Source organism: Apteryx rowi, unplaced genomic scaffold (assembly GCF_003343035.1).
Source record: "Apteryx rowi isolate R43461 unplaced genomic scaffold, aptRow1 scaffold_388, whole genome shotgun sequence".
Lineage (NCBI taxonomy): Eukaryota > Metazoa > Chordata > Aves > Apterygiformes > Apterygidae > Apteryx > Apteryx rowi.
The window spans coordinates 221,676-242,652 of record NW_020450396.1 but is presented as its reverse complement, the minus strand read 5'-3'; the positions used below and the strand labels follow the sequence as shown (position 1 = coordinate 242,652).

The following is a 20,977-nucleotide window of genomic DNA, read 5'->3' as shown; positions in this document are numbered from 1 at the left end:
TTAGTTGGTGCTGTTGGGTGATCGTCTCTCTTCTTCATTTTCACAAGCTAAGAAGCCTTTTAGTTTCCTTGGGAACTTTGGCCTGCTTTTAGGTATACATATTGTTATGTCTTCCAGTTGCACTAGTTCTTTGTGCAGGGTGCACAGCAGTGTAGGAGTGCGGTTGGTTGGCTGGTTTGTTTGTTTGTTGTGGTTGTTTTGCTGTTAAAACTCAGTTGCTACTAGCAAGACTGTTCCATCTTCAGATGGTCTAATATTTTGGCCATTGTGCTGGTAATTGCACTTTGAGCAAAAAAATCTAATTTATCAGTATGGGGCTTGAACACAGTCACTTCCTTATACCCAGAGCCACCCATAAGCCCAACCAAAACAAACCTCTGTTTAAAAAACTCTAACTTGCATACCAAGAAATCCTCATGTGCTGTACTTAACTTATATGTTGAAATGAAGGAGAGAAAACTAAAACCTCATTGGAAAAAAGTCTTAACCTTCTGGCTATGTGTCATGCTGGTTTTACACCTCTTTTTGGTAATGAGGCATTCCTTTGTGAGATTAGCAAGTTATTACTTTAATATGTATCTATTTTGAACTTTCTGTCAGTCATCTCTTCAGTTGTGGTTTGTCTATTATAAACAACTGTGGTGATCTTTTAACTTACCTGTTCTTCTGCTGAAGTTTGTGTTTTCATAGATCTAAGTACACAGTGGCATTATTGATATAATCATAAGAACAATATGAGATACAGAAATGGTGTTTGAACCAAGTAAGTAATGAGTCAAACCTTCACATGCTACAGTAGGGAATGTCTAATAGTCCTTCTAACAATGGTAAGGTTTTTCTAGTTGTTCCCCTCCCTTTCCCCCGATATTTTTGGTATCTGAGTCGCCAAATACAACTTTTCCAATGCTGTAAGGCCCTCTGATTTGGGTACCAGAGTTTATATACTACTCTGTTTGCTAAGAGCAGTGTAAATGAATCTTAATTGTCTTTGGCCGTGTTCTTGTGTTAGGGCATGTAACTTAATACTCAACAGACTACCTTCAGGACAACTTTTTCCCCGCAAAGTAGTCTTTTCTATTTTAGAGACTGTATCAACAATGACTTTAAGAGGTGATCATTTTTCTTCCCCAGTGTGCAGCAGTATGCTGATTAATGGTTGAAGCTATTTCCCAAAAGAAGAAAAAACCCGAATATATTACATATTTCATTTTTCAATACTTATTTATGGAAGTTCTGGAAATTCTCTCAGTACTTTTAGATAAAAGAGGAGGTGGTCTTAAGATCAGCTTAGTTATCTCTGGGACAAGAGAAGGGTTGTTATTTGGTACGCCATAATTTAAAGTAGACTTGGCCCATTTTCTTAACTGTAGTATGATGTATTTCAACCACTACACCCAGAAACTGGCAGAGGGTGATGTAGATCTGGCTGTGTTAGGTATCCTCATCCTGCAAAATTATGATCTGGCCCATAATTGCTAGAGTACCTGATACTGAGAGTGATTATTTTGCTGAGCTGAAAATTGTGAAGTGTCAAGTTGTCCGTCTCTGAGCATTCATCCTGTGCTGGTTGCAAGTCTGCTAAAGGATGATACAGGCCTGTGGTGGGTTGGAAGAAACACATATGGCTTATGGTGCCAAACTGAGGTTAATATTCTAAAATTGGTACCATGCCATTTTATTGCAGAAATTGTGCTCACAGTTCTATTTTTGCAGCTAATAAAACCTTTTTACTGTTAGAAGTTTTCTGGTGTGACAGGGTGTATCCCTGTTAAAATTTAGCATTGCAAGGAAATTATATTACAAAGAATCTTAAAAATTTACAGACCTTTTTACTGATAGGTTCCTGGCAGCATATCTGGTTGTATGCAGACGGCCAAGTTAGTTTACAAATTCTAATTTCCTTGCTTAGATAGTGTGTTGTCCATATAAATGAACACACTATACCGTAGGTTAAACAGCTTTTTGAGATGCAGTTGATCGATTGTTTCTTTTAGGATTACACCCTTTATTAGGTTAGTTCTTAGTTTTACACTTTGATAATTATGTAATTAAAATTAGTAATCAGTAATTTTATGATATCACTGATATCTTTTAGCTACATTAAGAATTCTTGACTATGCATTGCTAAAGTTAACATAGTATCAAAATCATATTTGAGATCTTTTCAGTTCCTGCCATTTGACTTCTGTTTTCTTATGCGATCTGTTCAGCCAAAAACTAACACCAGGCTGGAAAGAAGGAAAACATTGCTGAAGATTGCTTACAGTGCATTAAAAAAAGTCCGTAGCTGTTTTGGGCATCTAGTCTGTGCTTTGTTACTAGCTCCTCACTAATACAAAGGTTATCTCTTCTAATCTCCCCTAATGTATGCTCACATAGCTCACATACCAAAGAGAATGAGAAGTACCTTTGTAAACAGTTTAATTTTTTTAGCTCAGAAAGGTAGTTTTTTTAGTTTAAAAAGAAAAGGACTGCTCTGATAACAAAACAACATGTTTATAATATCATTAGTTGTATTAAATATGCTGTTTTGATGATTTTTTTTGACAACACTGTGTAGTAAACTGTTTGTTTCTGTACTGTTTATTAGTAATTTAAATCTGATGAAATAAGTGGCCAGAACTCTCATATTCTTATCTTTGAAGGTTCTTAAAAAAAGCATTTCTGTTAAAGTTAGAAGTCAAAGTAAAGAAAGCCAGAATATATAGTGGTCAAACATTACCATTTCTTGTTGTTCTGTTATATTGTTAGTTTTGTTTGGTTATCTGTTATTTGATTATTCCTGGAATCTTTTGGTCATGTGAAAATCTTGAGTTGTGTTACGAGAGAAAAGATTGTCAGCACGACCTAGATGTGCCGTATACTATATTTATAGCTTGTATGTCATTGTGACCTGAAAGGTAAATAAAAAGATCTAAGCATGTGTTTTTTAACACCTGTTCTACAGTTTTTTTATTGTTGTTGTTTTTTGTCCTGACTCGTAATTTGGGAGATTGGCAGTCTGAAAGTGTTTTGTCCGGCCTTCAAAACCATAAAAATGCACTTCACGATAAAAATGTACGATGCATGCCTCAACCTCTTCAGCAAAACCCCAGGTTTTTGTTATTGAGCATGAATTCTAGATGAGTAATCGTAAAACACTAGTCTTCAAAGATCTGAGGGAAGACATGTTTCATGTCCCAACGAACTGGCAGAATGAAGGCAAACAAAGGCTGGAATGTCAGTACTTTTCCATACAAGTAAAAATGTGGTTTGCAACTTGCTGCAGGAGTTGTAAAGCTGAAAAATTTCTTGCAATGGTGTCCTAGGACAGTGCTAAGGCAGATTCAGGCTCACCTGCCTGAATTATGCCTGTCTTACAGCTTCCACAGTTACGCCTTTTCGAAGATGATATGCTTTTGCTTCTGAAGGCAGTGTTTAGGAGAGAGAGTGTTTTAGAAACTACGAGCGATTCCAAGGCAGAAGGAGCACTTGAAAGAGGAAAGAAACCACTGAAGTCCAGATCCCCAAAGGTGTTAGGTAATTGGTGTTTATCTCCTGCTGAAATCGATGGGTTTTAAGTGTAAGAAACAATATACTACTTAAGTGATCAAGGGGGAGCCTTTTGGAGCAGCAGTGTATGAACATACTGTCCAAGTTACCTCCTCTAGCTGCCTGTTCTTTCTTATTGTAACAGGAAAGCATTGCTCTATTTTTCTCTTTCCCGGGGTTAGTTACTTTGGTTTGGCTTATTTGAACTTTTCAAGAGAAGTCAACAAATAGCAAATTCGGGTAACAGTATGCAGAGCACAGTCCCTGGATGTTCTGTTTGTGCTATGTAGATTAAAACAAAACAAAACTGTCCTTTAGCTGCAGACTGACACAGTTCCAATGATGATTTGAGAAATTAATTTTGTTTACGCTTCTGGTAAAGATATCCACTATGGTAACAGAAAAAGTTTAAACAGATTAATCTTTGCTGAAATTTCAGAACTATTCATGTCTTTTTCGCTTTACCACTTCACAAGTCTGTTCTGTCTTCATTCTGCCTTTTCTGTTGATTATGTGCGAGTTACCTGATCATGTGCAAGCTAACAGTGTAAGAAACAGAAATCTCTTCTGCTTTAATGTAAATCATATATTGTAAAAAAAATGCCTGCTATAATGCATACTGTATTGTAAAGATTTAGTACTATACAAACAGAATGCATGGTTAGGTGTTTATAATACTTTGTTTTATGAAGTTCAGTCAGGCTCTCCATAAAGTATTTTCACACTCACTAGGAATTAAAATAAAAAAAACTTGTGGACTTTTATTTTCCCTAACCTGAGAGGGTAATATTTTTCATAAATATGTAAATTTAGTTTCTTGGAAACACGCTGTGCAGTTCTACATTCCATTTACAGTTTCATAGTTTGATTATAAAATTGTTATTCAGGCCAGCATGTTCCTTCCTATTCTAACAGGAAAATGTTGCTCTGTTTTTCTCTTTTCTGGTGTTAGTTACTTTGTGCTCATTGAAATGCAGTGCAGATAACTATTTCTTTTTTTCTTTTATTTTAAAGCCTTGAAGAAAGAAGATACCAGCTTTGATGAGGTAGGTTAAATATCTTTGTACCTTATCTAGTTCAGATGTGTCTTAGTATTTCTACCTAATGCTAAAAGGAGCTCTTAGAGAGTAGTGTTACCACATGTGTACATGTTAATGCATGCATGTTGCTTGGATATATTTTCATTTTCCAAGTAACTTCCAGATGAATTTGTTTACTGAAGGCTCTGAATGTAATGCTTGCTTTTTGTATATAATGAAGTTGAATGTTGTATGAAAAGCATTCATGTAAAAATGTTATAGTCAGAGAAAATACTTCATAGAACTTTGCCCAAAGTAATTCATAAAATTGTAGAACTCTACTGTAATAGACAATAAAAAAAATCTCTCTTGAGAATACACCTTATATAAAGTGCTACTGCATTGGCTTCTTGGTATTTGCTGAATATCTCAATTGAGATAGGAAACAATAATGGATGCTTTTTATGAAACTTAAAAATAACCAAACCCAACACCAACAAACTAATAGCTAACTGTATGGGTGAAACTGATATTTGATTATTTTGTGAAGACATATTGGGGTCTTGTCCTTTCTGCAACATGATACAGAGCTTAATTTGTAAAACACCGCACACAATTTGTGCTGACTTTTGCTTATGATCGACCTGACCCTCTAAATAAGGCCTATGTGAGTTGTCCTGCAGCACAAGTTTACACAGTAAGAAGGTGTAGGCCTTGGTATGATTAGCTGTCAGTGTTGTGGTCAATGCTTGCTATACTTCCCTCAACCACCACAGCTGGTAACAAATAGTAATACTTCCGTGTACCAGTGTTATACTTCTGGCATTTCTGTGTCTTCTACATCGCATACAGTAAGTTAAAATTGTGTCTGATTAAAGCAAGATAGTTGCTGCGTAATGCCAGATTCGAAAATAAATAAGTGATGATGTAGTGTCCTTAGTGTTGCATAAAATTGGGCTTCATCTCTTTCTAAACAGGTCAGACTAAATTTTAGCCCCTCTGCTCAGATTCAGTAGTAGTGGTGAGAATGTTTTGTGCTTTTCTGAGTGTGTTGTAGAGAATTCTAAGTCGGCTTGACCCCTCCTTGAGGAGTATATTAGGCTCTAAAGTAAAGATCCTGGAGTTGGACTGTGTTTTCAGAAACTCTGTCAGATCATGCAGTGGTCCTGACTATTGTAGTTCACTTATAAGATTGTTAGAATGTGATTCTTCAGTGAAAGTTGCAATGGTGTTCATAAGTGGTTGGTAGACTTTGAATCATTATTTTACAAATCTGATCTGTTCCTGTCCTGTACTTTCTTCTGAAGCCTTCAGTGGTATATCTGTGTTATAACCTACCCAATTAGTAACTGCTATTAAACTTGATACAGAATTTGGAAGGATCAAAATCTATCTATTAAGAGTTAAAAAATGCTGTATGACAAAGCTGGCAATTTTTCTGTCCCATCCCCTTGCCTTTCCCAGAATTGTTTATCTACAGGTTGTATGTATTTTCTTAAGCCCTGGCTTTCTGTTTGAATGAGAGGCAACTTCAGCAAATTCTCTATTTAAATTCAGGGTTTTTTGAAAAAAATGTTTCTTTGAAATGTGATTCTAATGGAATCTGACAGATCATTCATGTGAATTACTGCAGTGGTAGCAAGAGAAGGCTGGTGGGAAGGATACACAAAAGAATTTTCTTCGGTCTCCTGTAAATATGGAAGAGCTTGATGTGATGTTATTGTCCTCTGTTCCATAGCTTTATATGACACTTCTTAGGAGAAAGAAAAGTGTGCTTACATTTTTTTTTTTTATCTTTGCTGATCTCTTCAAGCTCAGTAAAACAGTTCTTGGCAATTATCTAGCTGAAAGTATGAATCAGAGAATGGGCCGTACCACATATCACTTATTTCCTTTCTTTTCAAACATCCTTCAAGCCAGAATATAAAACAGTCTTCCGTAACAACAGTATACCTGATTATAATGACACATCTTTCTAAGAGAGAGAATATTTGCAAGCAGAGGAGTGAGCACATTTATTGGTCTCACAAGGCTATCCTGAAAAACATTGTTAAGACCATACTGTGATGTAAAATGAAAGAATTCTAGTTTTCTGGCTAGCATACCTAGTATTGAGATATAAGGGATGAAGTTATTAAGATAAGAGAGAGGAGTTAGTTACCCGAGCACTGTTTTACCTCCATTTCTTTGGTCTCTTACTATGAAAAATGATATGGCCCACCACTGAAACTTGAATTGTGTTTAACAAGCAACGTTTTCTCCCTATACAGTGAAAAGATACTCTTTTTATCCTTTCATGGTACTGAAAGATGCTGCATATGTTTTTTTCCAATGCATGATTCCCGTTTCCTTGGGGGGAAATTGGCATGTGAAGAAGGAATCGAACAAGTAGCAATGAACTTAGGGGAAGGACTCTACACTCCTAACACATCAGTAGAGAAGGAGAACTTCTCCTGGTTTTTAGCCTTTTAAATTGTGACCAAAGTACCCAGTAGAAAAAGCAGGATAGCAGGGACCTGAAATTTCTGAGGGGTAGGGAAAACGGAGTGAAGGGGTAGAAGACCTTTCCAAAGCTGCAAGGTTTGGGTTTGCAGCCAAGTCAGTTGTCAGATTATTATGCACATTCTAGACGTTGCATCTAGCACTTAATGAGCTGTTCAGTGGATCTCATTCAACCTGCTTTACACTTGGACACAGTAGCTCAGAAGTGTACAATACTGTGGGAAATCTTTCCTTTGAAGAGAAACTCCTAAAAATTAAGATATCAAACATGGCAGGCAAGTGTATCACATAATTGCTTTCTGTGGGATATGAAATTAGTCCCTCTCGTAAATTAAGACCAAAAAGAGTCACGAACAGCAAAGCCTATGTATGAATTATGTGGTGTTTGCATCATACCTGGATTAAATTTCATATCTCAGACCTAGAAAATATTTTTAGTTGTTCGAGAAATGTTTTAGGGAATCTTTGTCGTACATTTAGACCTGCTCATAAGCTTAGAGCACAAGAATAGCACAAAGGAGTAGTGTAGGATTTGTTGCTTTTAGGTACCTGCTGTTATATAGCTTCCATTAAACTTTAAATGAAAAAAATATTGTCTGTAGATACTTGCTATGCTTTACTTCAGTCTATGAGAACACTTGAATTAATATGGAACCTTCAATCCACTGATAGCCTATCTACCTTCTTGAGAGCTTATGACATCTTATGACTTACATGAATAACTGAGTAAGATACAGACCTCTTTTTGTATTGCCTTTCATTCAAAGCAGCAAGTTTTTTTTTTTTCTTTTTTTTTTAACCTTTTTCTTTTTGACATACAGATGTTTACTAGCCACATGTGGCAACTGGAACATGGGCCTATTCCAATACCTACTCAAATTAATGGAAAAATTCTCATTGGTTTCAATGGTTTGTGGATCAAGTTCTTTTATCATGAAATATCTAATTGAAATTCAGGGTTGCGGGGGAGGACTCTACTTACCTGTTTTCAAGGTTAGTTTATTTGAGTGGAGAACAGTAAGTAACAATTTTTCTTCTCGTGTTTCAAAATGTCATTACCTGCTCTCTGAAGAAAGCAAACCGTAACATGGAATTGCCCTTCTTTTCAAAGCAACCTAAAGTAAACCTAAGGAACTTGCCTTTCCTTCTGGTTGTAGGTTCTGGCATGGAAAGTGTCTTGTTTATTCTTTCAGGCAAAACATTGAAAACAGCGGGATTGTGTGCCATTTACTGCATCATATCTACTCTGGATAGCAAGATAAATGATAAACACCTCTGAGGTATAGTGTGACATGCAGTGAGCTGTTTATAAAATGTTTGGCCCATGAATGAACAGCCTAGTTGTGCTCAAATAGTTTTTGCTCTGTTAAAGTTTAGAGTAATAACTTCTAACTATGCAGGATTGCTTTGATGTGTTTGGACCTTTAGCATGACAAGGACTATGGAATTTGTCCAGTGTGTCTTGTAATGGTGGAACTATTTTCTTGTTCACTCAAATGTGATCAAGACCAGTAATGTGTGGCTGAATTGCACTGTATTTATTGGAAAGACACCCACTGTTCATACCATGACTAATATCATCACAAATCTGGTAACCTGTTCCTTTGGTTACCTACTTGCTCTTATGCTTTATTTCTAAATTGTTGTAGAAGTCAGTCTCTAGCTGTTGGTTCTTGTTTGTCTGTTGTTAGTGGTTTCTCTAAGCATTTAAATTGTGTTTTAAGACCTTCAGTCTTATGTATAACACCAGGTAAATTAATATCAATATCATAATGAAATCAAATCCAAATAATCTTAAGCCTCAAAATCAATATGAATTGCTAGGATTGTTGCCTCATCTGGTGTAGGAGCACCTCAGAGAAGTAACTATTGAATGGCTTCCTTAGGAAATCAGGGTACTGTGGTTGTCCCTGCTACACACTTAATACATTTCAACTCCACCCAGCAACTTTGAAGTTGGTCAGTACTGGACTCCTAGAAACTTGATGAAAGCCTATAGCTGGCTGAAGGATGGAGATGATAATCTCCTCTGCCGGAAGAGCTGGAATGCAGGATCTTGTAAGTATGGGAGAATCAATGTGGAAGAGAAATATTGTGAATACTCTGTCCTCAGGAAAATCCTTAGTATTCATCTACTCCCTGCTATGTTGAGAGACTCCAACTATGAGGAAGCCGAATTTCATTTATTCTGCTACACATGGAGTAACTTGTGTGTGTTTAAAGTGGAAGCATGTGAAAGGGGAAGGAGTCTTGCCAGGCTACTACTTGATTCTGTAATGCGCTCTGCCTTGCTCATGCACTCTCAGAAAACAAACACTGACACACAAAAACAAAAGGCTATCTTTCTGTGGGATGTTGTCATGAAAAATGTCATAGTTTAAAGGATGCCCATCTCTGAACTAGAATGGTTACCTAGAGAAAGTTTTGATTTTTGGATCTAGGATCTTTGAATAGGCTTTGGTTACTTCACTCCAGGAAGACTTAAAAGTATGGGGCTGGTGCGTGATAGCCTTTGTGGAAAACCTGTGATGGAGGCAGTTTTGGAAGCTTGATTGCTACTCCTCCTTCTTGGGTAGGGTAATTCTTGAGTGGTCAAGATATCATGAAATCATTACAAACCATGGCTTAGTTGTCTGCTTCTTGATTACTTCATTCATATTTAGGAAGCAGTAGCCTGGTGACTACTGAACTGCTTTATGGGGTGGAAAATTTCCAGAGAAGTGGCTGGAATAAGTGTTTTATGGGTAATGTTTATAGATGGTCTGAAAACCTTTGAGGAAGGGATTACCCATAGCCGTGACTTACGGTATGTGATAGTTTTGATGAAGTCCTCAGCTTAATGCTGGGATGAGAAGGTAGGATAAGGATATCAGTTATAAGTTGTGACTAAAGGCTGATGGGAAGGGAATTTAGGAAGCAGTGTTGGAAAAAACACCAATGAAAACCTAATTTGGAAAACAAACAGAAGCTTAGGTGTCAAAGCAGTGTCTAAAGAAAACTAAGGAGTTGGGTCAGAAAATCTTCATCTGGCGATTTAAGCTAGTCTGCCAGATGTGTAGCAATGTGGTTAAAGTGTCTTGAGAGATGGGTCCATTCAGATATTTGTTGCAAAGTAAAAGAGAGGGAAGACAATTCTGGGCGGAAGATAATACTGGAAGCTGCTGCTTCTGAAGTATTGCTTGGGACATGACATAGGCAAAAAATCTTCTGGGGAAAGGTAAAAACTCAACGACGTAATCTGATGCTTTCTGTGTGAAGCCCATCTACGTTTATGTAATTCAGATTCACAACAAGGAATAATGTCAGGTAGCGATATTTCCAGCCTGCCACCTTTGAGAGGGAGGAAGAGTGGGGATAACGTCATTTTGTGAGCCTTTCTGTTACGTGGGAGATGCCTGGGAGATGGCTTGGTGGGTTTGTGTGCTTACCTCTCCTGTCTCCGCTTTTCTTCCCCTGCATACCATTGCTTACACTACTGAGGATCTGCTATTGGTCCAGCGCTTCCCTAGAGGCAGGTGTCTAAGAGACCAGCTTGCCTGCAGATTTACAGATAGATACTGGCACATGGCCACAGCTGAGGCCAGTCTGGTGAAGTATGAATCTGACTCATGTCACCAGTTCTTCAGACTGTTGTGTGAGGGGAATGCATGAGTATTTGTAGCTTGGTGGTACAGACACTTCAGTTCTTACAAAGTCATTCTCAGCTGCTTAAACCTCTTTAGCTGAACCAGGGAATAATCTTTCCTCTTGATGAGGACTGACAGTAGTATTAGCAAATGTGTTCAGGTGAGTGTGAGAATGAAGAGGATGGAGTGGAGGAAAGGGCAAATATTGCTGTTTTGCTAGAATGTGGCAGTTTCTTATTTGATTAGCTATGTGACATGTACTTATCATCAGTTTGTAAAAATACTTGTTCGTGAAACTTGCTGTGGCTTAAAAACATCCCTAGGGCGGCCTTACATTATTATGAATTTTCTTTGGTTTATATGGCTAAATTAGGGTTTCCTGTCATTTCCATGTGCTGCACTGCATGTGGAAGAAAGCAGGATTCTGGTTGACATGAGATACTAAAGAATCGGGTCTAGGTGACTGTCATGCAAGTTAATAAGTAATTGACAGGTGGCAGAAAAGCTAGCAAGCAAAACTAACTGGAGAGTGACTGTTCTGGTATGTCCAGCTTTAAGGCTTTGAAGCAGAATCAGCGGGTATTTGGAAGGTTTTCAGATTTGCTTGACAGTGACCTTTTATTCATTCAGAACAGGAATTGTTTTTTGTTTATGTTGACAGGTAACCTGGTTTTAAGAGATCCAAGTTTGAGAACTTGCTTCTCTTGTGCTTAGGGAAGAGTTTTCATCTCAGAGCATCACTTGAATGTGTTGAGCAGCAGAAGTTTACCTAGGGTGGTTTGACTTTTCGTCTCAGCCATTGACGTGCTGTGTTGCGTGTTCTAACTGGCATGTTCTGCAGCAACGCATCCAGTTACTTTTCAAAAAATATATAGTATTTCCATGGGGTAAGAAGAAATGGTTAAATCAATTGTAAATGTGAAACTGCTTACTCTCCTTCTCTGCCTTCCTCTGCCCCATGGATACTGGACAGAAGAAGGGTTCATGTCACTAGTTGAAATCTATATGTTGCTTAATTTTTCTTTGAAAGCAGATGAACTTTATGGGAGGCTCAACTTCAGGTCTTAAATATAAGTTTGAGTGATTCAGATTATTAAAAAATAAATCATGGGAAACTGTAAAAATAAAAATGTTTTTCTTTTTTTAAAGAGTGGAAAATAATCCTTACTTATTACCTGAAAACATGTTGTAACATGTTGTAAATCCTTCTAAGTTTAGGCATTCCAGAAGAACAGACTTGGTGGGGAGGTGTTTCTTCTCACTCCACGGCAGTACAGTGAAATCCTGTTGCCAAAATGAGATGAACTCCGCTAGCTGCCGCTTTCTGATTTGAAGCAAAAGAGCAGAAGTTCATCTGAATCTACATCTCTGGCAGTGATCTTGTGAGGATTGGGCCAAAATGTTGACATATTAAAGCTGTAACCTTTGTTCTGACCAGCAGACAGATGTTATAGATATCAGAGAAGCATTGCAAAATGAGAGGAATTTTCAGACCTACTTTTCTCACTCGTGCATGCATTTTTTTGTGTTGGATGTTCCTGTGGATTAAGTGAGAGGGTGTATGCATTCCAGAGATGTGGAATCTGAATGTGGGCTATTAATATTTTGAACTATGCTTATGTGTAAATCTGGCTGTCTGCTTTCTTGGGATACATGGGATGTAGTAATTTATTGATAGATTAAATGAAATAGAGTACCGAAACAATGTATGCTACATATTGAAACAGTAGCTTCTTGTTCTTGACCTTGCTGGCCAGTGTCCCAGTTGCAAGACAAGGAGTAATCCTGTGACTTGCTTGATGGATCTATCTTTTCCACCTTCCTTGGGCTCAGTATTTTTTGCCTTTTCTTTTTCTTCTTTTTTCCAAGTCACGATGTTAATATTCATATGACTAGATTTAAATGTTCTTCTCGTGGAAGAATCTAAATGAAACTGTTTTCTGTCTACTTTTTAACTTTTCTGAGAAATTCTGCATGTGTGATGCCTTCTCTTTGGTGTCTTACAATGTCACCCACATCTCTGTATTTGAAGGATCCCACCCACAGTAACCTAGGGTATGCGTCAATTGACATCTCTTGCTATTTATATGGAAGGGGTAAGAAGGAGAGAGTGTAGGTTATCACCAGCTTATTTAAGCAAAATAGAGTGTGTATACACAAAGCAATATTATTTTGGTAATATTAAGGCCTAAAGAAATTGCTGTTGCCTTACAGCTCTTTTTCTCTGTCTATATTTTAGTATTTGTTTAGCTCTTTTCCCTTCCAGTAAAGCATTCTACTTCAGTGACAGTTGAGTCACGGTCTTGCTAGTGCTTCTTTTGGTCTTTTCAGGTATGACAATTCTCTTATAGAGTTTGATAATTCAAACTTCTGTGTAATAGATTGTTTAAATGTGAAATATTGGAAAGGATTTAATAACTAGAAATGAGGGTTTTATCCTTCTAGAATGCTCCTGGAAACTTTGTGGTCTTGTCACCGTCATTTGTCACTGAGAGAGCATGTAATGTTCATTAGCAACAATTCCAAATAACAACGATTCCAAATAACAACTGGAATTATTTGTTTGGCTTCTCTTGAGCTAGTTACTTAATCAGAACTAAGCTTCTCTGTAGGATCTGGATTTTTCACCTTTTTGAGTCTTAAGAAATAAAAACAAAGTGACTAGCTTTAGATCTTACTCTGTACTTTGTAAGACAGGAAAACAAGTGGCTCAAGAATTTTGTTCCCTACTGTCACATGCTTGATAAGGTTTTTTGTTTTGTTGTATGTGATCTTTCTCTTAGTTTTTAGTCTGATAACTCACACTCTATAAAAAGTTTTTCTTCCACATATATATGTTTGAGGGAGTTTTCCTGTTTCTTTTAATGAGGGTAAAATGAATTTCTTGTTACCAGTGGATTCTTAATTGTACAGAATCACACTCAGCACTATTTTACTTATAACTATTCTTTGATTACCTTTTCCTTCAGTGAAACCTGACAAACTACACATTCAGACTAAGGCATGGATTGTGACCACAGTGATCCTGAAATTGTACTGAGGCTGGCTTCATGCTGTTCTTTAATTAGTTTTCTGACTTTTGTCTTGGAAATTCAGCAGTCTGGAGAAATTTGTTTGAGGTCACTTGCTGTGATTAGTTAGGTCACATATGCCCTTCAGCTTTGAAATCTGGGAGATTTTCTGTTATCCAAAGTATGTTGCAAGAAATATTGTTGAGACTTAAGTTAAGACCCTCTCAGCTGAAGTGTTTTCCTTGCGGTTTTGTTAGGCAGTTCTAGAAAGCAGTTTAGAGAAGAGCGTGTTGGAAGTCATATTAAACCTAATGGTATCCCCTGGTTTTTATCTCCTCCTCCCTATTAACATACACCAGTTGTTACTTCCTGATACAGGAACAGGACTTTCACACATGTAGTTATTTTTTGGGAAGTTCTTTTGTTAACTTCCCCCCTTCCCAAAGTATGGGACTGGTTTCTCCAGCCACTTCTGTATCTCTTGGAATTACTAACCCTCTTATTGTAACTGTTTCTGGTTTTATTTTACTTACTTTTATCCAGTAATGTGACTAAAACTGCATCGTTGCCCAAATACAGTCTCAGTAGCTGTCAGTTAACTCTTAGGCATATGGCTCTTTGATTTCTTCTGTTTTTTTTTTCTGTCTTGTGCTGTTTTTCTTTATAGCTTAGTCTCAGTTGAATTAACAGTATTCACCATTTCATCTTTCTTCCATTTGTCTTTTTTGTTTTTTTTTAAGCTGGTATTGTTGCCTTGCCCCTGGTGAAAAGGATGCTACTGAAGTGCTCACCAGTTCTCGAGGTGGCAGCAGAGAGCATGGGAGTGCGGCCAGAGGGTGGGAACTGCGTGTCCTAAACCGAGTGGCCAGGGAGAGAGGGCGAGCACCATCGGGCTTTATTCAGGCTGTGGCAACCGAGAGAATGACAGCAGTAATGGAAAGTGCAGTTTGGTGACATACATTTACTTGCTTCATAAACAGCCATTCTTATGAAATGATCTCCCACATGCTCTGCTTTGGTGATATCAACTACTGATGCAGTTTTTACAGTTAAAATAGCAATCTTTTACGCCTTTGCTAAAAAAGAAAAATTTAATAATTTTTTTTTTTTAGCTTATCCATGTAAGTTATCCATGCAGTGCCATTTCTCGGGTTCATTATCATTCTTACTGTGCCTTGCCTTGTTTAGCTGTGTGAAGTCTCTCATGACTCCAGGTTTGCTCTGTTTCGGGGTCAAGGGGGAAGCTTTGATTTATTTTGGCTCCTCATGTTGAGAGAAGTACCAGATAGAAACAGGATGTTGCAGGCTTCTCATGCTGACCTTGGAGATGCACAGGATTCCAGAAACTGGAGAAGAACATCTGGAGAAGAGGTTTATTTATTTATTAGTGTAGTATGGCTCAGCTAAATGTGATGTGTCTGGCCATTGCCAAGTTGTAACAGAAGCTCAGAGAAGATGAAGGGGTATGCTTAATTTGTGTACCCTTCAAAAGGACATGTTACAGAACTTCAAGTCTTTCTCTATTCAAATCAATAAGAAAATGTAATTTTTATTTTTGAAAGTAAGATTGCAATAACTAAGAAGATGTAAGGTAGAATAAGTACATATATTTTTCATAAACTAAAACAAGGTCTTTTCAGTGGTGCAGAGAGAATGCTTCATCATGCTTAATATATGGATATTAAGACGGTGGTAAAGCTCATAGATTGAACCCAATGTAATGATACTCAGCAAAATGGTATTTCAAAAACAAAAATCTAAGTTATTGTTATGGATATTTTCCATCTTATGGAAAAAATTTCAAATATATTTGAACAAAATTTACAGGGAAACTGGGACTTTTTCTGAAATTCTGTTTTTGCATTAATTTCAGCAAAGTTCTAGTTCAGATCTTCTGTCAGGTTTATTGCCAGCTCTAATATTCTTTTTTTCCAGAAGCGGGGTGGAAATGACATAGATTTTCACAGTTAAAGCAATGTTTCATTTTGGTGCCACCTGTTAAGGGGGGGGGAGGGGGCTGGGGCTAAGACACCTATTTGAAGCTATGCCCATATAATCTAGTGAAGCTCATGAGTATGTTCAAGACCCACTAACAAGGAGATGAATCCTAAAGGTCAGTTCAAGAGGCTGCTAGTGTTTGGTCATGATGGAAGACTTTGTCTGGAACAGATGTTCTACTGTGTGTAGATCCTTATTCTGCAAAATTGTGTCAATTGGGTTTTGTTCAGTTTCTATCTCTTGTGACAAATAGAGAAAAGGGCTCTTGGAGCAGAAGGAAAAAAATGGAAAATCTGTATATATATTTTTCCAAAGAACAGGTACAGAATTGAAGTTATTTAGTGGCATTCTATTAATTATACTCTGAATTTGCTTCTTACCTTTGTTTGAAATTTTATGTGCTTTATAGCAAGCTTCTTTCTTACTGCAGTCTGGTTGAAGCTTCTTGCATCATTTTGTGTCACAAGCAATTGACTTTATGTCATAAATGAAAGCCAATAAATATTTGAAATGTTTCTGTAAGGAGTGATGATTTACTTCCTATGCAGTTCTGTACAGTGCATTACAAGTATTTGTGGTCCAAGTTCTAAACAGAATGTAAGAGGTACTGCTTCAAAGCACTTGTTTATGAAAGCTTAAAAAAATCCAAAGATTGAGTGAAGATTCTCTAGAACACTTGTAACTAAAAGCTTATTTTCCAAAGCACTTTCCTATCCACAGCTCATCTGCCTGAGGTACCTTGGGAGAAGTCCTTTTGTTTCTCTGGGATTCCAACAGTTGATACTGTAGAAAAGCAAGTAACACAGATCTTATTGCTGGTTTTAGATTTTTTTTTCTCCTGTTATCTGAATGCATAACTTCCCCTCTTATCTCCTGTTTCCATGAGAAATTAAATAAAAAGGGGGGGGGGGTTCATGCTGTTAGTTTTTATTATGCATAATATATGTGTGTTTAAGCTTCTCCCTTCTGTGCTCTTCAATGATGTTGGTTTCCAAAGTGAGAAGGTCTGAAGGAGTAACTTACAGATGGAAAAGGCCTGTATTTATGAAACTCTAAAAGGACTACATGCTCTCATCAGAAATAAAGCTTCCTTCCCCTGGGATTATGCTTTCCTAGCAAACTTCTGCAGACATTTTGGGGCTCCTAATGATTTATCCGGCAAGAGGAAACATTTCCTCCTAAAAGCATCAGAGTAAAATAAGCTTTTTCTATGGAGGGAAATTCTTCACTGTGTCTCAATATTTCCCTCTTTAAAGGACGTTCTTAAAGATGGGGGAAGGACAGTGTTAGGAGGGGTGAGTGAACAACTCTCTTCATTTTTGCATCTGACTAGTAGTGCTTTTATGCGATATGGGGAGGAGGGGGAAGATACTGACCTTAATATGTGGTTCTTCCTCCAGTAACTTAGGGGAAGAGGGGAATATCTCATCACATTTATTACCTATTCTCTGGAGTTGTTCTCCATAGTTTTCTAATTTAGTTTTTCTTTAGATATATTTCAACCTTTGCTTAAATACACATCACATGGAATTGTATGGAGTAAGTCCAGGCTAACTGAAACCTCTCAATTCTTGATCTGAAGTGTGATCTTTAAATGCTTCCTACCATGAATTGCCCTGCTTGTGGGCTTGTTCCTGAAATGTTTCCAGTTTTGGAACTGCCATTAGCATTAAGAAATACCATGTGGAAAAAATAGTTGTGGAACCAGATTCTAACCAGAAATACTCATTTCATCTTATTGGCTGTCACCAGGACTCCTGGCTTTACAGTTCAGGCTGGCTTTAACAATTCAGGGTATAACCCTTGATTTCTAGGAATGAATGTGGGAGTTGATGATGATAATAGGGGTGTGTTCTCTATGTGAAAAGGTTATATTGTACCTATAACTTATTTGCCTATGTGTGCAAAACTGCTGTCAGCATCAGCAAAGCACGCCTGAATGATCTCTATTTCTGAAAGTGTGGCATACATCTAAGATTGGCACGTGATCACATTACCTTCAGGGGTAAACTGTCTTATGTGAACTTGCATTTGTTTGGTATTGCCCCTTTACATGCTCTTATTGTGGTATAGTTGCCATTCCACAAGAGCAGGACAGCTTGCGTCCTGGAAACTTGTTTATGAAGCTCTGTCTTGAGTAGCTTACTACTTCTATTAAGAGTTCAAAAAATTGTATTCACTATGCTAAAAAACGGTACCTTTAGGTTGCTGTTTGATCAAATTTAGGGACACTTTAAAACCAGGCCATAATTAATTGTACTGTAAAACAGAACTACTGTAAATTAGTATTTTTAAGAGAAGGGACTAAATTATACTTCTGCTGTATAGTTTTGGAAAAGAAAAATATGCATTAATAAATGACATGACTGTAATTAATTAATGATCCCCTAGAGAGGATTTGCTCCCAAACTAGCTAATTACTGTCTAAAATACTAAAAAAATTAATCCCAAAGCACATCATGAAAGATCAGCCATGGATTAGTGAATCCTGGTGACTGAAACAGATTATTTTTTGTCTTAATGGCTGAAGTTAACAACTGAAACAAATGATAAAATGCAAAACAAAACTCCAGTGTTTAGGTGCATTTTGGCATTTCTGAATTAATGGACTCTGCTGTGCCACTGAAAACATCATAAAGCTCTTACTAGAATTAGTCTGAGCTATAAACGCATTGTGATTACTTTTTTATTATTATTAGCAGTAGTTGATATAGACAGGACTTCAAATCCATCATCTCCACCTTTTCTGTTATTCCTCTTTAATCTTTTGCTGTGTGTGTTACTTTTCTCCCTTTGCAAATAGACTTCTAGGTCTCTTTAATTTGATCACAAGAATGCATTCAAGAAACTTTGTGTTCTGTTAATCTAGATGGGATCATCAATTTAAGTACCTTTTAATAAACAGGTCACCATGTGTTTTTCAGTTGGATTCATATTACTGGTAACTGAAATAGGTTTTAGTATTGGGTTCCTAACTTAAGTTCTTAGTCAAGTCTCTGTAAAGAATAAAACACGCTTTGCTTCATGCACTGAGACTTTCACTGACTTCCAGGAACTATGTGAAATTGTCAAAAAAAATTGCATATTCATAAATTAAAGGCTCAATTTGTAAAATGATACTTAATAAGCAAAGCAAGTACAAGCTAATAGTTTTTGCCTACTTTTTTTCTCTTTTGTTTTGAACACAGGTTATTGCCCAGATAAATGTTAGCGTCATTGATTGATTGCAGACAAAAGTGTAGAAGTGATTAACATGACAATATACAAAGTTTGTCATAAATATTTTTGTCTCTTGCAACTGCACCAAGCATATGAGCTAGACTTTCAGGTATTCTGTAACGTGCTTTTGGAAAGAAAAGCATTCTTTTCACTTTGACGAGAAAATTTAAGTTCTTTCATGCTTAAGTTTCCCTTATGAAGTCTCTGTGTAGTGCTGTTGCAGCCTAACTGATACCTACTTCTTTTGTACTATTTAAGTAAAGCTGTAATGTTAATGCTGAGTGGAGGAGACTAAAGAGTTGGTATATTATATGCACAGCTATGTCCTTCCTTACTCCATGTCTCAGTAATGTGTACACATGCATGCATAGACACCTCCCCTCTTCCTTTCCTTCCCTGCTCCCAAATGCTGATATGTGGCTTTAATATAAAAAAGTGAACTCTTCCCTAGCTTCTTAGAAAATAAGTTTTCCATTAACTGTGCTGTCTATTTATAAATATTTAAAAATATATTTAGAAAAGGCTGATTATAAATACAAGTATTTTTAAGAAGTAACTAAGGACATTGGAAATATTTATAGCACGACTTTTAATCTTTAAAGGAAATGTTAGTAAAGCTTACAAATCTGTTTTCAAATATAAGTGAAAATTGGGCATTGGTTCTAAGCTTATTCAAACCCATTTCATCAAAAAAAAGAATGCAAATGCAGAATAAATTAATTGGTGTCTGCAGAATGATATATTCAAACTACAGAAACCCAAGTTGGGCAGTTGGGTCTTGAACTGGTATTTCATCCTGCCTTTATCCAGTATACATATTCTATGTACCCTTTAACTTCTGCACACTTGGTATTAACTATTTCCCTCATGGTGACTTGAGTGATTTGGGAGGAGAAGCTAGCAACTGTGTTGCTAGTTTGTTCTTGGCTTTTCTAGGTAGAAGAGATGCTGCCCTGCTGCTTCTCTGTTTTTAACTTGGAAGCTTTGAAGAGGCTGGGAGGTGAGAGAGGAGAGGGTCATGGCTGTTTCTTTTTTGCAGAAGGGGTCACCGTTCAGTCCTGAGTTTACTCGCTCATTCTTTGGCGACTTGAAGTGCCTTCTGGAATCCCTCCCAGAAAGGCTGTGCTAGAACTAGAGAGAATAAGTAGAACAGCTATGAGGCTATGGGGCAGCTATGTTGTAAGGAGAAACCAAATAGACTGGGACTGTTAAGTCTGGAAAAGATCACTGGGAATGAATATGCCAGATCTGCAACATTGTGAATGATGTGGAAAAGGTGGTTCAAAATAGTCAGGTGCAATGAAGGAAGTTTTCTGTGCAGAGCCTAAGTGAATTGATCTCATTGCCTTATGTTGCTTTCTCTGGCTTCTTGCAGTAAAGGTGCTCCAGGGCCTGTTCTGAAGGTAGAAGCCTCCCCAGGACTTGGGGGAGAGAAATTTTCCCAAGATTTGAGAGAGCAAAGGATGTCTGGGCAGGCAAACAGATGCTGGAGGAGGGGAGAAATGAAAAACATATGGAGGTGACTCTCACTGGAAGGGTATGCACACTCTCTCAACAAAAACCACAGAGCCCATCTACTGAGTGTCAGAAAAAGCATGCTGGGCTTGGTGGTTTGATCCAATATTGTCATTCTTATGTTCAGTTTTTATTGCTCGGAGCTAGGGACATGTTAAAATTGCAATGGTATGGTAACATTTGTTAGGGATATTATTGTTAAACATACTGCTTCTGCTGGCAAAACTCCAAGCATAGTCATAGCCTTGTCTTGGTTAAAATCTTTTGCAGTTCATGGTTTATCTTATTCAGATGCCTGGCATAAGCTAAGAGGAAAAAATCATTCCTTTTGCTGAAATGAATTGTCTCCTGGAAATCCACCTAATATATAGAGCTGCTGGCAAATCCATTGTAGTATAGCCTGGAGCCAAGAAAGAAGAGTAAAGAGAAGAACAACAGTGAAGGAAAGCTGGAGTATAGTGAAGACACGTGGGTGTTTTCAGGGGAGGGGAAAATGCCTTGTCTTACATAGGACTCAAAATGTGACTTCATTCTCTAGAGATTTTTATAAACTTCA

The 20,977-nt window shown here is 37.3% G+C and overlaps 1 protein-coding gene across 1 annotated transcript in view; it reads left to right on the top strand.

The window, feature by feature from the left end:
* Positions 1 to 20,977, top strand: part of CDK14 (cyclin dependent kinase 14) — a gene marked incomplete at its 3' end in the record, with an annotated part of 228,221 nt that overhangs the window by 1,838 nt on the left and 205,406 nt on the right. The window contains exon 2 of the mRNA XM_026074401.1: positions 4,546 to 4,577. Within this exon, the coding sequence (XP_025930186.1) occupies positions 4,546 to 4,577 (32 nt within the window). The remainder of the gene's footprint in view (positions 1 to 4,545; positions 4,578 to 20,977) is intronic.